This window comes from Aspergillus pseudonomiae (assembly GCF_009193645.1).
Source record: "Aspergillus pseudonomiae strain CBS 119388 unplaced genomic scaffold BDV37scaffold_22, whole genome shotgun sequence".
Lineage (NCBI taxonomy): Eukaryota > Fungi > Ascomycota > Eurotiomycetes > Eurotiales > Aspergillaceae > Aspergillus > Aspergillus pseudonomiae.
Window position 1 is genome coordinate 230,987 of NW_022476014.1, and position 14,967 is coordinate 245,953.

Genomic DNA, 14,967 nt, shown 5'->3' on the forward strand with positions numbered 1-14,967 from the left:
TCTTCATCAGAGCCTGATGTCTTGACACACTGTCCATTGGTATTCCGGAAGTTAACCTCAGTGTCTCCCATTCAGAAATTGACGATGTAACCCGTTCCCAGATCTTGCATAGCAGGATTCCTTTATAGCCACCCGTCAAACCACCCCCATTGCTTTACTGGGGTAGACTCTCCATCACTTCTCTTCCTGTTTGACTCACTTCCATAAATATTGAATTCTTGTGGCCCCTCAGCATAAATATGATAGCCAAGGCTACATTCCGAGAATGACACCTTCGGCTGATTAGCATAGAATTCATCAAACCCCGAGTCCAGTGCCTCAGCTAAGTTATTGACGTAGCCCTTCGGATGCAGCTGACGCCATGGCTCGCGGCAGGAATCTCCATTGCAGGATTTCAGAACCATCATCAACGCATCAAGACGGGGAATGATCTGGCCAAGGTGACGGTTGGCAATTGTGTAAGATTCATGGGCGTTGATGTTAGAAGCCAAGTTGGTAGTTTGAAGGGGATCATCCTAATTCATAGGTTAATATCCGCAAGGTAAGTGCGATTTGGCTTGGGGCTAGGTACCTTTAGATTGTAGAATTCTTTGTCATTGGTGCACCAGACTGAATAGTACACACTATAGTCGTCCGAGACAAGGCGAAGTCCCTTGTAGGTGTTGTTTCTATAGCTATTGCCTGGCTGGCTGTTATTGTCGCTTTTGTAGCCATATATGCCTTCGGGAACGGCCTGTAGATGTTTCAGTTAGTCTATTGGCCATCATAGAACCATAATGACATAGGGGAGCTCACAATTCCCCAGTATTCAATCGCTACATGCTCCGATTTATTATCTGCGTTCCCAGCATCGATGGTAGTCGGGATCTTCTTTCCATCTAGACCATCTCTCGTCGTGCCTGCAATGGACAGGAAAGTGGGCGCAAGATCAGTGTGGCTAGTGACGACCTGAATTGTTTTGTTCTGGGGGACACCAGGACCGCGAACGAATAAAGGTATGTTGATATCCGTTTCTGTCGTGTGTTAGCATACCTTCAATCTAAAGATCAGAGACGATCATGACCGTGCAAACTCACCATATCCACAGTTCTTGCCTGGCTGCATAGCATGCTGCCCGATATGGTACCCATTATCCGTCGAAAAGAAGATGTACGTATTATCAAGAACGCCTGCTTTATCAAGCTTCTCAAAGAGCTCCCCAATCATCTCATCAACGGCCTGCAGCGCCCGCAGCCGACACCGCTGAAACTCATCGATATAGTTAATTTCCTCCTGGGTGAGCGTCGGCAAGTCAGCAACCCACCCAACAGCCCCATCGATGATCTTGTTGAAACTCTCATCCCGGGGAATCTTATAATCCTTGAAGAGCTGCGCATGGCGCGGCGCATACTCCGGCTCACCAAACCAAGTCGCCCCCGTCACTGCATCCTGGGATCCGTTTGAATGCGGCGCGTTTGGGGCAATGGTAAGCATCCAGGGCCGATCCGGGTTCGCTAACGCTTCGTCCAGGAAGCCCAATGACTTGTTTTTAATTACATCTGTCGAGTATTGGCCAGCGTAGCTGACGGGCTTCTCCCCGTTACGTGTCATTTTGGCGTTGTAATACCGGTAGGTCCATGGGTCGAGCAGGAAGTCGGAGCCATTGAACCCCTTTGCGTAAGGCTTGTTGTAGTTGTCTTCCGTATGTGAATTCCAGAGCTTGCCGACGTAGTAGGTATCGTATCCGGCCTCTTGCATCCAAATTGGTAGGTAGTTGTCGTTCCACCCCGCGCTGACTACCTTGGGGTATCCACCGTATGGTAAGCCAACGTCAGTAATGTTGGTGTTGTGCGGCATGCGACCTGTCCAGAGGTTGGCTCTGGATGGACAACATAGTGCTACAGAGCAATAGTGCTTGGGGTATGTTGCTCCTTTTTGAATGAGGTTTTCCTGTGGTTTTTCCATTAACTCCCATATCGTGCTATCGTCTATCTAATTCGGAGTAGAGAGCTGGGAGAACAAAATGGTTAAGGTGTATACACACTTGTAGTTTAGGCATGTGGTCCAAGCCACCGACGAGTTTTCCCTGGTCATCTGTAAGGATAAAAAGAATATTAGGCTGTTTGGCGGCCGTCGCAAGGCCCCAAAGCAGCCACGTTCTCAACAAGATCTTCATCGTGACTGAGACACGGGACTAGTTCACTTTCTCGGTCTCTAGGAAGCTAGGAGGCTTTGGTGTTGTAATTATACGGTGAGATAGACGCCCTATCAGTCACAAAGCCCCGAGACTTCCGACTTATTTATGTCGCCTTCTCGCCATCATACAATCCCCGCAGAGACCTCGCGCACCGCTTCCGCACAGCATACTCTGTGGAGTAATCCATTTTGTGCAATTACCCCACAGTATTGCATCGTTCGAATTCAGACTGAGGAATTGCCGAATGATCCGCTAAAATATCGCGTAACGACAGATCATCGAGTAGCGCAAAGGGAAAAGCGGAAAGGCAGGCAGCTTTTTAAGGAAAATGTTGACTGTCAACGGACGATCAGCACGGAAGTATAGAAAGATCTACATTTTGCCGAGAAAAATACGGGGCGAGATCGATGTTTATGGAGACTGTGGTGAATTGCGAAATTTTGAGGCCGATGATGCTAGAGGACAAGAAATGGTATAATGGCGGGTCCGCATCACGTCTTCAATCCTCGGCAGATCGAAAAGCATACCGCAAGTGTGGTGAGGGTGCTTAGGGCTGTTGATCTATCTTGATAAAGTAGGGCGGCAGTCGATCATGGTGCCATCCAGGGCTGTATCTCTTTGGAGGCCATTTCTCTCCTCTCGCTGTAACTATGATGGTGGGCTATGATAACGTGTACTAGTTTTGCCCAATATCTCAGATAAGAAGTAGTTTTAGAACAGAAAGGTACCAACAATGGAGTTTTGCAGTCAAGGGTTATACCCCGTGGTCGATAAGCTTCACACAAGCCTGTGCCAAGCTAGCTCCACAACTGGCTCTTGGCTTTACAGACTCCAACATGTGGTTCTGTATATGTCCACTGGCTGTTTAGACTACGATGTAAGGACAAGGTGAACATGCTTCCTGTTTCAAAATCCCAGCATGAGCGTAAGAACTTCATTGGAAAAGATTAGATAGTAAGAAAGACTGGATATGACAGATTTACCTAGAGTCTAGCCCGACTAGTGTGTATTTACGTGATCTGTGCTACCGAGCGCAATGTATATTAATAAAACCGGTGAATGAAGAATAACGCGTCTCATGGGATATGAATATAATCACTTGTCATCGTTATGGCACATCGGCGTAAATCTAGCTCTTATTCTTAGCTTCAATCCCTCTCCCAGGTCTCTCCCATTGTGGTATATTCGGTGCTTCCAAAGGTTTAACTCAATTGCTATATATGAGAAGGCATTTCTCAGTATACATTTACAACGGCGTAGGTGAGTCGGGCTCCGCTCGCAAATTTGCAACATGTGGTAGCTCCATACAGATTTTCTAGTGCAGGCAGACTTGTATACCAAGGCAAGTGACAAATAGGAATATACTGTCGATAGTGAGCTACAGCCGAACGTGTAGGCAGTTACAAAACAACTGTGCACTAAGTAGATGTAGCTTGATGGCCAATTCCGAGAGATAGTTATAATACGCAAACATAGATATCGCGTAGTAAGCTACGACGTAACCGCGCTCTTCGCCTACTTCCTCTTGATTTGAGTGGTACCTTGGTACATTCATTGCATCCATGGATTCTAGAACTCTCCGCCATGCTCCCTGTCTATCAGAGGCGCGTCGTGGTCGGGATTCTCGCCCGGTGCCAAAAGGGGGATGCGGACCAAACATCCATGGATAACTTAGGAAAGGGCGGTCCAAGAATAAGACTATAGTCATGATTCTACAGCGTCTCAGGGACCTCTAGTCATCGGCTGTTACGTGCATACCCTGCAATCAAGCCATCAATGGGATCTGGCAAGCCAATACCAGACGGCATCTTGGCTCAGTGACCTGACAGCAGCCAAGGCGTTCTCGTCAAAATAGCCTGAACAATAGCAGATGCCCTCATCCTTGAAAAATATTCTGTACGCCAAGGAGTGCTCTGAAACATATCCCTTTCATTTCCTAAGATGTTTGGCATCGCCAGAAATACCGCATAAGAACTGGAAAGATACTCGTCATCGCTGAATGACTCCCTAGAGCATTTATAGCGAAGAAAGAGCTGGTATTAAGGGGTTGAAGGTTGTGTGAGGTCGGATAACCGAGAAGACTTTGCCGGGAGTCTTTATTCGGGCCACCTTTGTTGATGCTATCACTGAACAAAGGAGCACCATGTCTAGCACTATGGCAGATTCTTACACCCTTGAGCCGGGCAATTCGGGCGCTCTCTAGTAAGTGTTCTTAACATCAGTTACTGAATCCTATTAGCGGACCCTCTCCAAGATCCACATCCAAGTGCCGTAAGTTCAGCAGAAACAAATAACTGCCTCTAGTTCCTGAAATAAGCCAGAAACATTCCTTTGTTATCACAGGGCCCGTTATCCTTGCGACATAATTAATTCCAAATACATGGGCAAAATCAGATTCGTTTGCCGTTGCACGGGATATAAGGATCATTCGCATGCTGGTTGAGATGAGCTCTGAGCAACACAGGGTCTTGAAGCTTCTGTCAATGTGAAGCGAGTCATGACCGCTCTTTTCTTCTCCTTTGCCTTCTTCTCCAGTTAATATGCCATCTTCGTCCGGGTCATTCCGGGCCATGCTAGTGGCTCTATGGGTTATTTTCGCTCTTTTACCCGGCTTTTCTGACGGCCATTCGAGGTCTATCGTACGTCGTAGACAGTTCAAAAACTCATCGCCGGCCACTAAAGCATTATCGCTTTGTGGGCCAAACTGTCCCTCGTGCGCTGTCAGCTTAAACGCTCCACCCAAACTTTCGACTGCTAAAAACGGGGCAAAGGGTGGATCACTACCTAAGCGGGTGCTAGCAAAACCAGAGGATGAGGATTTCGGAGGGGATGTCGAATCGTTCTTGGTGAGCCAATACATGAGAGCGGATTGGGTGCCTCATGGTAACCAGGGTCTGCCATCAGCTCTGTTCAAGGAGTTAGGAAATAAGAAGTTCAACTTAGCAGTGCGCGATCTATGGGGATGTGCCTCGGTGGTAGTGGTTTCAGAAAAGGGGATATGGATGTCACATATCTGGGAAAATCCCTCATTCGGTAGAGAAGTTCTATCTAATAGATGGGCGCCCAGTGAAGACAACGTGTTCATAAACACTGTCCTCAAACCACTGGCCGATGGCAATGAACAGATGCCTGGTCTGACACAGTTTACGCAGGGCAATGGTGCATTCATCGCTGAGTATAAGCCATTTGCTTATATCTTCTACCCGTCATGGTCCCGACACGCTCAGTATGACCGTGTATATACGGCTAGGATCAATGATATTAGCCACAAACTCGAACGGCTCCTTCCACTGAGCGTACCGCCCCTCATTTACCAGTATGACCGCGCTGGAGGCGATCTCCTGTCGTCAAAAGGAAAGGTTCTGTTTCAATACGAGCCTAACGAAAGAGTGACACAGACCAAGAATGGCCCACTGCAACAAGCAGTGAATCGCATATGGTTAGAGAATCGCCCAATGTATGTTCATCAGAGATACTGGCCTGCCTGGCCCCTGCAGAGGTCTGCTGGCAATGCCAATGCGAAACGGGATACCTCGCCTCGTCCGACGATTGCAATACCAAACGCGACGCTTAGTTGTCCGGAGACTACGGTTACGCCCCAAATCATCCCAGCTCTAGATAGATTGGTCATCGATGACCGCAGTGAGACTTCTACTGCAACTCGGAACAAGAGACCAATTGCGTCACCAATGTCTGAGGCCCAGCTGGACAGTCACATCACCATCTAGTCCACTGCCGAGCGTAATATCTGGGTGGGCAAAGAGTTCAACACCCAGCCCAACACCCGGTTATACATATACTGCAGCATTTATAAAAATCAAGACTTTAGTCTCCTACGGCGAGAAGTACAGAGTCGCATACACACCCCAATCGATAATCGTCCTAGACATGGACAACATCCAACACACACGAAATCCATTCACTGTAAAAGTCAAGAATACAAACTATTATCCCCATATCGCCTTCTTCGAATTAATAGACGGTTCCAAGATTAGACATAAACTCAGAACGATCAGGAATGAACGGTGATCTACCGACCGGCGGCAGCGCGACGACAGGGTCCATGATAATTTACAGACATTGCTAACATTCCAGACCCTTTACTATATAGAAACACGAATGGGGTGCAGCAAAGGGACACAGATCATTCTGAGGCTAATGAATGAGTCTATCGTCGTAAGCGTACAACCTACATTATTATTGGACTCAGAAAATGGGGCCAACTCACGAGAGTATAACTAGTCAAGTATCTAGCAGACCTTCACACATAACCTTTTCCAACTAAAATCCCACAGCAGTCCACCAGGCTGTACTAAGACCCAGGGTCACTCACAAGTTACTTACACTCACACTGGGCCCAATTTCCGTCTGATTCCCCAACTCCTCCTTCAACACCTTATCCCCAACGACTACTGGCTTGGTACCCTGTAGTATAAAAGCCATCCTAGTCCACTCCACCTCACTGGGGTTCCTCCATTCATGCATTGTTCCCCTCTGCACAGCAATATCTCCCTTCTTCAACAGTTTCATCTCCCCCGAATCCAACCACATCTCAATCGATCCCTCCAGGACAATCCCATAATCCAAGCTCTGTGTCCGATGCATCAGTCCCTTGGTGCCTGACTTCGACGGTGCAAAGTCCACAACCCGGCACACGGTCCCACTGGGGCTAACTAGGCCCAGTTTGCCAGACGCTATCAAGGACTCGTGGGCGGCTAGATCGGCATCGCCGCTGAGTTCGGCAGGGAACTGGGAGGTTGTGAAGGGGACATTGAAACGGAAGCTACCGCTGTCGTATTCTCGGAAGGTACTTTCCGTGGCGCTGTGGACTATCGCGGTACCGTTTGCGTCGTGGCCGGTGATGTAGCGGGTGAAGTTTGGGAGGGTCGGGGTGTTGTAGGGGTTATGGGATGGTAGGGAGGACATTCTGAGCCGTATTTCGTTCTCTTCGAGAATTTCTTTCAGCTTTCCAAATTTCTTATTGCGCGATTTGGGGCGTGTCTTATGTAGTCAGGGTTGTCAAGTCGTTGATGGAGCTAAAGTGTAGTCAGATCTGAGCCACCGAGGGGTTTTAAACCAGGAGGGGCTCGGGAGACCGTGGACTTTAAGTGCTATCAACCCAATCTAGGTTTGTGCATCGATCTTTTATTTTATTGTGCAGCTTCCACCCCCAATCGGCCAATCGGTGTTGTCGTGATGAAGTGGCTTGCAGGATGTGACGTGGTGAGGGGTTGCGGAACGTTGGATATCTCAGGATGTAAAAGCGCCGATCTTCGTCATGATCCCGGTGGCATGATTGGTAATGTTTTATTTGTATATCAGAAGCGGTAAATATTCGGTGTGCGAAGCATGGTTATTACTGCTTGGTTGTTGGAGAAATGACTCCTTTTCGGCGTTTTAGTGGTGTTCTTACCTTGCTTCGCATAACTAGTACCACTATAGAGGCATAACATATCAATATATAGCCTCATTTTCGCTAAACCCAGGTGCTATTCCCGAGGCCAGGCGCGGAGTCTCACATATGTTGAGCAAACCCCGTAGTAGCGTGTTTATATGCCGCCTCGTTAAGTCATGGTGTATTATACTAAGCCTCAACTCTGAATCCTATGGCATTTGACCATGTGTCATATTATTTTCTTTGCTTTAAATCAGAGCCCTGGGCTGCAGACATGTGCCTAACCAAAAAAAACCTTAAAGTCACTCCAGTTCCGCTATATTTTCATGGATTATCACTGTGATTAAAATAGCGCTATCTTCAATGCATCCCGATATTGGCAGTATTATCATTCTGGTCGCTGCTGGCCGGTCCCCACTACATTCGGTACCTTGGAAAACCCCATTGTGAACATAGAGAACGCATCATGTCTAGTTCAATAAGCTTTCAAAAGTTCTTCTATCCCATTTGCGATTGAATTTCGCTTCCGAGTCAACAAGCGCTTAAGAGGGTCCGGATACAGGTCTGAATCGATAGTGAAGTTCTGTGGTCTGCCCGGCCCTCCAGGAATATGAATTCAGAACAGATCGACATGCGTGTGAGGATCATTTCCATCTCATTGACAGCGTAGAACCGACCCGGGCACGCAAACTTACCATACACGAATGCGAGATTGTCAGATGGTCTTCGCCATGAGGTATTTTTGCGCATTTGCAGGATTGTCTTGCTTCTCACGGATGTGGGAGCACCGGAAAGCATCATAAGTAGAGGGATCAACACCGGTAACCTTGGCGGGATCCTGCAGGATTTCGTTTAAAGGCACCGCAAGGCGAGTTCCAGCGGGCAGATGAAGGCCATTGGAAAAGGTAACTGGCCTGTCGGTGGTCCGGTTCCACATCACTGGAAGATATTGTTAGTTGCGGATTATTTAGTAGGAAAAGGAAAGGAATACATTGGAATAGGGACTGGATCTTTGTGTCTCTTTCAACAGGCTATCCGCTTTGCCTATGTATATCAGAGTAGTCTTATTCCGGCCCCTGTGCTTCTGCAGAGCTTAGACTACCTCGTTTCTAAAGGGCTCAAAGTGCTCAGAGTGTGCGCAAAGGTCATACATCGTTTGAGTCCTTGTCAAAGTGGTGGTGTGAATAGATGTGACGCTAAGTAGCAGCACTCGCTGAGCGAGGTCGTTAAGCTCGACCTGTTCCCCAGTCGCGGCATCCATCATCCATTGGAAGACATCGGCGGGTCTTTGGTGCTCTAAATCCACCCAGGCTTCCATGGCTCTGCGCTCATGTACTATTCTTCCAATCACCCGCCATGCACTGTGCACGTTGCTCAGAAGCCTATAGTAGCTGGGCAGCAGGATCACCACGAAAGGACGCAAAAATCATGGAAAGAATTACAGAACCCATCCAGTAAGAGCCATGTTTTCGGTGAAATGTAAGGTGGCATCTATAGGCCTCGAGGACAAATCGATCAGGCGGTAGACCTAACTAGACAGGGTCAACAGGTCGATTGCATCACAATATGGATCGTTTAACAATAACAACATTAGAAATGGATGGTAGACTGGCAGGCATAGCAATTTGTACCACTTAATTAATTTATGTTTCTCTCTTATGCGTGCTATGTCCATCTACTTGACCCTGACAACAACCTTCCCAAAATGATTCCCACTCGCCAAAAACTTAAATGCCTCGTTAGCCTCCTCAAACGAAAACACCTTGTTCACAACAGGCTGAATCTGATGTTTCTCATAGAACTTTACCGCTTCCTCGAACCGATCCTTGGGCCCGTTGATGATCCCCTTCAGCGTGACGTTCCTCCTCAGCGTCAGGAGGTTCACGTTGGTGCGGTCATCCGGTGCGTCCATCTTGCCGGAGACATACCCGATGCAGTTGATCAAGCCACCAAAGGCGATGGAGTCGAAGCTCTTCTTCAAGGTCTGGGCGCCACCGACCTCCAGGATGATGTCTGCGCCGTGGTTGTTGGTGAGACGCATTACCTCTTCTTCCCAGTTGGGCTGGGTGCGGTAGTTGATTGTGTAGTCGGCGCCGAGTTCCTTGGCCTGGGCGAGCTTGGAGTCGGAGGAGGAAGTGATGATCACTGGGCTTATGTTAGCTAAGGATTCTTCTTGCAACTGAAGTCCTCAAAATATTGAAGCAATAAAAGTAGAAGAGGAAACGCACCCTTGGCGCCGGACGCCTTTCCGATCTGCAGCCCCGAAATCGCCACTCCACCCGTTCCCTGCAGCAGGATATATTCTCCGTGTCCTCCGTTCTGTCCCATAGGCCGCATGCCGTTGATCGCCATCCATGCCGTCACGACTGCAATCGGCAGCGTAGCGGCCTGCTCATCGCTCATGTAGCTTGGCGCTTTGACCAGCGCATATTCCGGGAAGACACGGTACTCAGCCAAGACACCGTTGAGGGGCAGACCCATTCCCCGCGCCAGTTCCTTTTCCGTAACTTGGCCGGTCTGGTGGTCTGGGAGGAAGGTGGAGAGAACGCGATCGCCGACTTTCCACGCGCTGACGTTCTCCCCGACCTGCGTGATAACGCCGCACATGTCGGAGCATGGCACAATGCTGGCTTCTTGTCCCACGGCCTTGTGGTGGGTGTACTCGCCATTCGTTACTGGGTGACCGTGTTAGATTCACAATTCTAACCCCGGCTGCAGGATGCGCGAACCGTACCCTCTACGTCGCGGTAATTCAGCGACACGGCGTGGATCTCGACGAGGACTTCGCCCTTGCCCGGCGCAGGCTTGGGGGCTTCGGTGAGTTTGAGGGAGTCGAGTCCCTTCAAGGGAGTTGTCCACTGCTTTATTGAGGCCATCACAGTTTTTTTCGGCTGCAGAAATTTCCAGCCTTCGCGACAAACATGCAACTGCCGGGAAATTTCAACTTCGATCTTTGGGGAGAGAACCTTGGAGAATCTCTTGGGAGAAAATCTTTGGAGACGATTAATAATGTCCAGACGTCACCGATGGGGGTGCCCCACTGTGAAGAATGCCGAGATCCACGCCGCGATCCACCCGTATGGCACGGCATTTTGCAGAAGACATGGCGTGGGAAAATATGGTTGGTTGGGTTGTGATATGCGACTCGATCATGTGCGGTGTTTATATTCGTAGGCAAAGAGCGAAGATATCGTATAGGTTGATCCTTCGGCCGGGGGGCACCATACAAGAAAAAGCATAATATATCGCGCATGCTGAGGGAACACAAGTGCTATGTTGATCTCTGTCAGCCGTATTCCAATTGGCATTCAAGATACTGTGGCTTAGGGGTGTAACATACCAATTTACGTCAGTCGGGGTTTCACAACTGCCAAAAAAGAAGGACTTGCAGTCAAACCCCCTCAAGGCCCTTCAGTGAAGGTTTTGATCTTCCTCATAATTCCGAATTGGGAGTTCAAGATAGTCCTCATCCTGAGGTATCTCAACCCTGTACTCCTTCAGAACCCCGGCGGAGAGCTGCACATCCCAGGCGTCGAACCCCGTGACGTGTCCTCCGGCGGTGCGATCGTCAGAGATGAAATGCAAATGAAATCCTGCAACATGGAAGCCATTGCTACAGCCAGGTGACCAGAATCCAAAGACAAGGCCTGGAACATTGTGGACAGATTGGAGTTGCTGGCGTGTCGACAAGTCGGACGGCGGCTGCCTGTCTCTGTGCGGCGCCGGCATAACTCGGAAGGCCACCTGATTGAACACGCCGTCCACACGAACTGAAAGAAAAGAGTGCTGTTTCGACGGGAGAAGAGGTGCGAGTGCCGTGTGTAATGTTGGCATTGCCAGCGAGGGCAGGCTCTTGGTCAGGGTTGGTTTGAAGTGGGTGATCATGATGTCGGGGAAGGTATCGGTTGCTTCCACGTTGCGCGATTGATTCTCTGGAGTAAAGTGATGTCCATGACCATCGAGCAATGTATTCCTCTATTTAAATGAGTAAGAGTTCCAAGATCATGGATGGTCTCCATGCGAAGTACTGGGCAGAAAGTGGACCAGGTGACCCGCTGAACCCTGCATAAGAACCTGACCCATTGACACCAACCAAAGATTCATGCACACTGCAAGGGATAGCGGTGAAGAGTCCATAGGAATTCCCGGTTCTTCTGGAGACATATAAAACGCTTGTCTGCATAGTGGCAACGCCATCGGCACCGATTTGGTAAGACTCGTGAGATACCGCCCGCGAGGCTGTTACCCGTTTGGGGAATGAGCTTCACAACTAGATCGCCGCCGAGTGGAGACGGCTGGTATTATTGCTATTATTATTATTATTATTTATGTCGTTGGTTGTTCTCGCCATACCGGCGCATCCGTACACCATTGTCTGTCTACAGTAGTTCCCCAATAGGGAGCTGCAGGAGTCGGCCAGCCCTGCCCTGGCCACCATATAAGCAGCCCGTGTGGCCCTTGCACATCCCCTGTCCTATTCTCTGTGCAAATTCGACTCTACGTAATGAACTACTTCTTGTGACATGGAGGACCTTCTAGGACTCACGGGAGGAGAGATCCTCCACCGACGTCTCATCGACCACGGTGTGGACCACGTCTGTAAGTAACTTGTTGAAGACATACTGGGCCCTTCTAATTCGCGCCTTAGTTGGACACCCCAAGGCAGGGGCACTGGCATTATTCCGGGATGTTTACAAGTCTCCGGTCATTCGGGTGGTTCCCTCGCGTCATGAACGAGGTGCCGGCCACATGGCGGAGGGCTACGCGAAGGCAACCCGGAGACTGGGCGTCGTCTTCGGGAGCACTGACCCCAGTAGCTCCAACGTCATCAGCCCAATGCTGGATGGCCTTCTGGATGGAACACCGACGGTGGTGATCCGTGGCCAGGTCCCCGCCGCTCACGACACCAACGCCCCCAAGGAGGGAAAATCCATCGAGCGCGTAGGGGCGTGTATGAAGTGGCGTGCGCGTGTGCGGCGGCTGAGCGAGTTGCCTGGTGCGATCGATGCGGTATTCCTTCATGCCACGGGCAAAAAGCCTGGACCGGCCCTTTTGGACATATCCTCTGAAATCGGTGAAGCCTTCTTTGACTCGCAGACCCTACAGGAGTTACCGAGCGTATCGCTGATGGTCGAGAAGGTGCACAGGAAAGCGTGCAGTGCTGTCTCGCCCCTAGCCGACCCTCGCTATCTGTATGAGAGGATTGTCCATGTAGCCGGCATGGTGAATCAATCCAGACACCCAGTGATCTGTGCCGGAAAGGGGGTCCTCGCTTCGGCGCGCGGATGTAAGCTATTGTCCAAGATCGCTGAAAAGGCTCAGATTCCCGTGGCCACCACACTACTCGGCCTGGGATCCTTCGATGAAACCCGCGAAGAGGCCTTACACATGATTGGGACCCATGGCGCTCCATATGCCAATTGCGCGATCCAAAATGCCGACCTCCTGATCGTGATCGGGGCGAGATTGGACGAGCGCGCAGTGGGGAATGCAGATGGGTTTGCTCCGAAGGCCCTTGACCGGGAGGGCGGGGGAAGAGGCATTGTACATTTCGACATCGATGCCAGTAAACTGGGGAAAGTCATCGAACCTACCGAAATCATTCTCGGCGACCTGTCAGAGACCCTACCCGTGTTACTGTCCCTCTTAACCCCCGTGGGGGATCGCGTTGCATGGCTGGACCAGATCCAGGGTTGGAAACGGCTCTATACCTTTGACGAACCTCTCAGTAAGGCGAAACATCGCCCGCGGCCCCAGCAGGTCATGGCTGAGCTCAACCGCCAAACCACTCCCATGAAGAGCAGCATCACCGTGACCACCAGCGTCGGCCAGAACCAAATGTGGACATCCCAACATTTCCGGTGCACTCATCCACATTCCCTGATCACCTCCAGCAGCCTGACCACGATGGGGTTTGGCGTACCAGCTGCGATCGGAGCCAAGCTCGCTCTCCCCGATCAGCAAGTCATTGCCGTGGACGGGGATGCTTCGTTTTGCACCACGATGGAAGAGCTCATGACCGCGCTGCTGCATCAAATTCAGATCAAGGTGATCGTGTTCAACAATGGACAACACGGCATTTTGTCTCATCTGGAGAAAGAGTACGGTGCGAAAGCCGGTTGTGGTTCCCAAACGGGTCCCGACTTTGATCGCCTCGCCCGGAGCATGGGCTGCCAGGGTCAACGCTGCGACCGGGTCGAAGAACTCCCACACGCTATCTACTGGTTGTTGCGCTGTCGCGGGCCGGCATTGCTGGATGTGGCCATCAGCCAGGTTGAAATGGATGCCATCGCACCCAATGGGACGCCGATGGACACGGTGGCATGGACATGATTCTGCTTCTGCGCCTTAGCTCGAGAATTAATATGTAGTCCATTGGATACATGGAGTATCCGAGAATCTTATTTTTTTTTTTTTTTTTCATTCCCCAAATTGACCGATGTGCATTGCATCGAGGTGACCGTGACCTCGTACAGGGCCACTATACGTAGACTCATCCCTGCATGGAATTTGTCACGATTCCCGCCGGGTTGTTCCCACCTGCAACAGTAACCCAACACAGAAAGTTACCAAAGCTGGTCAGTGAATGGAACAGATCCAACCTAATCTATACCTCTCAGATGACGTAGAGCAAACAGAAGGTGAATTGTGGTGCAGGGGGTTACCAATTAAAGCAGGACGCGGAAAGGGAGACGGAAAGTTGAATCGGTGGATAGCCGAGGTTAAACACTTTCGGAAGGAGTCTCAAGTCGACAGGTCACCAGAAGGAATCAGATACATAATCCTGACGTTGTAACACGCCAACCAGTGCCACGGTAACATTCCGCGTGGAGGGGAATACTCGTACTGTGTAGTGACTGGTAATACGACTCGGGGAACAGGTCCACATTCTCCAGATTCTGCAGATCCGGGGATGAGGTTCCCCACGTTACATGCGGAGAAATGGCGGTGGACGCTGGAGACGTGGGGGGTTCCTTCAGACCAAGTCCAGGAACATATTTACTGCCATATGTAATTGAAATTCTCTCGAGGAGAGGGGCCATTTCTCCTTGCTTTCGTGGGACAGGACTACCTCGCTGGATGGAGGACTGCCCAACTCCATACTTGTCGCGAGCCTGACGCAACTGGTGTATAGATATCCGTGAGATACGGTTCTATACAGTAAGCCGGATGCGAAGTTTACGGCGAAGCATCGGCAGTTGCATTAGTGTACATCCCTTACAATCTAAGAGTGCACATCCAAGAATGTATACCGGATCACGTGTCTGCGCAGTTGTATATTCACAATATGCTTAGAACCCTACCTCAATAGCAATGATAAAATGCCACTTCTGAGAACTCCCGTACTTCATAAAGACTCGTTTTAAAGCATAGCCAAGCGATCGTCGTCAAGATT

General features: G+C 50.0%; 7 protein-coding genes across 7 annotated transcripts; 2 read left to right on the top strand and 5 right to left on the bottom strand.

The window, feature by feature from the left end:
- Window positions 1–122: 122 nt before the first annotated feature.
- BDV37DRAFT_270578 (sulfatase family protein) lies at window positions 123–2,363 on the bottom strand (the record flags this gene model as incomplete). Its single annotated transcript, XM_032084582.1, has 6 exons — window positions 123–515; window positions 572–733; window positions 796–1,013; window positions 1,077–1,929; window positions 2,024–2,098; window positions 2,340–2,363. 6 exons carry the CDS (start codon window positions 2,361–2,363, stop codon window positions 123–125), a joined length of 1,725 nt encoding a protein of 574 aa, XP_031942908.1.
- A 2,353-nt stretch (window positions 2,364–4,716) lies between these two features.
- On the top strand, window positions 4,717–5,904 carry BDV37DRAFT_281722 (uncharacterized protein; the record flags this gene model as incomplete). The annotated part of the gene is made up of 1 exon (XM_032086881.1): window positions 4,717–5,904. The coding sequence occupies one exon, from the start codon at window positions 4,717–4,719 to the stop codon at window positions 5,902–5,904; it is 1,188 nt and encodes a 395-aa protein (XP_031942909.1).
- Window positions 5,905–6,344: 440 nt separating this feature from the next.
- On the bottom strand, window positions 6,345–7,530 carry BDV37DRAFT_244851 (cupin domain-containing protein). The gene has a single exon (XM_032081597.1). It carries the CDS (start codon window positions 7,100–7,102, stop codon window positions 6,506–6,508), a length of 597 nt encoding a protein of 198 aa, XP_031942910.1. The 5' UTR covers window positions 7,103–7,530; the 3' UTR covers window positions 6,345–6,505.
- Window positions 7,531–8,286: 756 nt separating this feature from the next.
- Window positions 8,287–8,889, bottom strand: BDV37DRAFT_281724 (uncharacterized protein; the record flags this gene model as incomplete). Its single annotated transcript, XM_032086882.1, has 3 exons — window positions 8,287–8,510; window positions 8,563–8,602; window positions 8,674–8,889. The coding sequence occupies 3 exons, from the start codon at window positions 8,887–8,889 to the stop codon at window positions 8,287–8,289; spliced, it is 480 nt and encodes a 159-aa protein (XP_031942911.1).
- Window positions 8,890–9,216: 327 nt separating this feature from the next.
- On the bottom strand, window positions 9,217–10,530 carry BDV37DRAFT_90036 (zinc-dependent alcohol dehydrogenase family protein). Its single transcript, XM_032091408.1, has 3 exons — window positions 10,306–10,530; window positions 9,800–10,246; window positions 9,217–9,716 (listed from the first exon to the last, which is right to left on the bottom strand). Exons 1-3 carry the CDS (start codon window positions 10,445–10,447, stop codon window positions 9,247–9,249), a joined length of 1,059 nt encoding a protein of 352 aa, XP_031942912.1. The 5' UTR covers window positions 10,448–10,530; the 3' UTR covers window positions 9,217–9,246.
- Window positions 10,531–10,715: 185 nt separating this feature from the next.
- BDV37DRAFT_90026 (uncharacterized protein) lies at window positions 10,716–11,564 on the bottom strand. Its single transcript, XM_032091407.1, has one exon. It carries the CDS (start codon window positions 11,454–11,456, stop codon window positions 10,983–10,985), a length of 474 nt encoding a protein of 157 aa, XP_031942913.1. The 5' UTR covers window positions 11,457–11,564; the 3' UTR covers window positions 10,716–10,982.
- A 530-nt stretch (window positions 11,565–12,094) lies between these two features.
- On the top strand, window positions 12,095–13,904 carry BDV37DRAFT_281727 (thiamine pyrophosphate-binding protein; the record flags this gene model as incomplete). Its single annotated transcript, XM_032086883.1, has 2 exons — window positions 12,095–12,170; window positions 12,220–13,904. The coding sequence occupies 2 exons, from the start codon at window positions 12,095–12,097 to the stop codon at window positions 13,902–13,904; spliced, it is 1,761 nt and encodes a 586-aa protein (XP_031942914.1).
- Between the last annotated feature and the right edge of the window lie 1,063 nt (window positions 13,905–14,967).

Bases quoted from the DNA above. Each gene is read 5' to 3' on its own strand.
- BDV37DRAFT_244851 (XM_032081597.1), bottom strand. From the start codon at position 7,102: ATGTCCTCCCTACCATCCCATAACCCCTACAACACCCCGACCCTCCCA.
- BDV37DRAFT_90036 (XM_032091408.1), bottom strand. From the start codon at position 10,447: ATGGCCTCAATAAAGCAGTGGACAACTCCCTTGAAGGGACTCGACTCC. The intron at 10,247-10,305 runs GTACGGTTCGCG...ACGGTCACCCAG, and splicing joins GAATTACCGCGACGTAGAGG to TAACGAATGGCGAGTACACC. The intron at 9,717-9,799 runs GTGCGTTTCCTC...ACATAAGCCCAG, and splicing joins AAAGGCGTCCGGCGCCAAGG to TGATCATCACTTCCTCCTCC.
- BDV37DRAFT_90026 (XM_032091407.1), bottom strand. From the start codon at position 11,456: ATGATCACCCACTTCAAACCAACCCTGACCAAGAGCCTGCCCTCGCTG.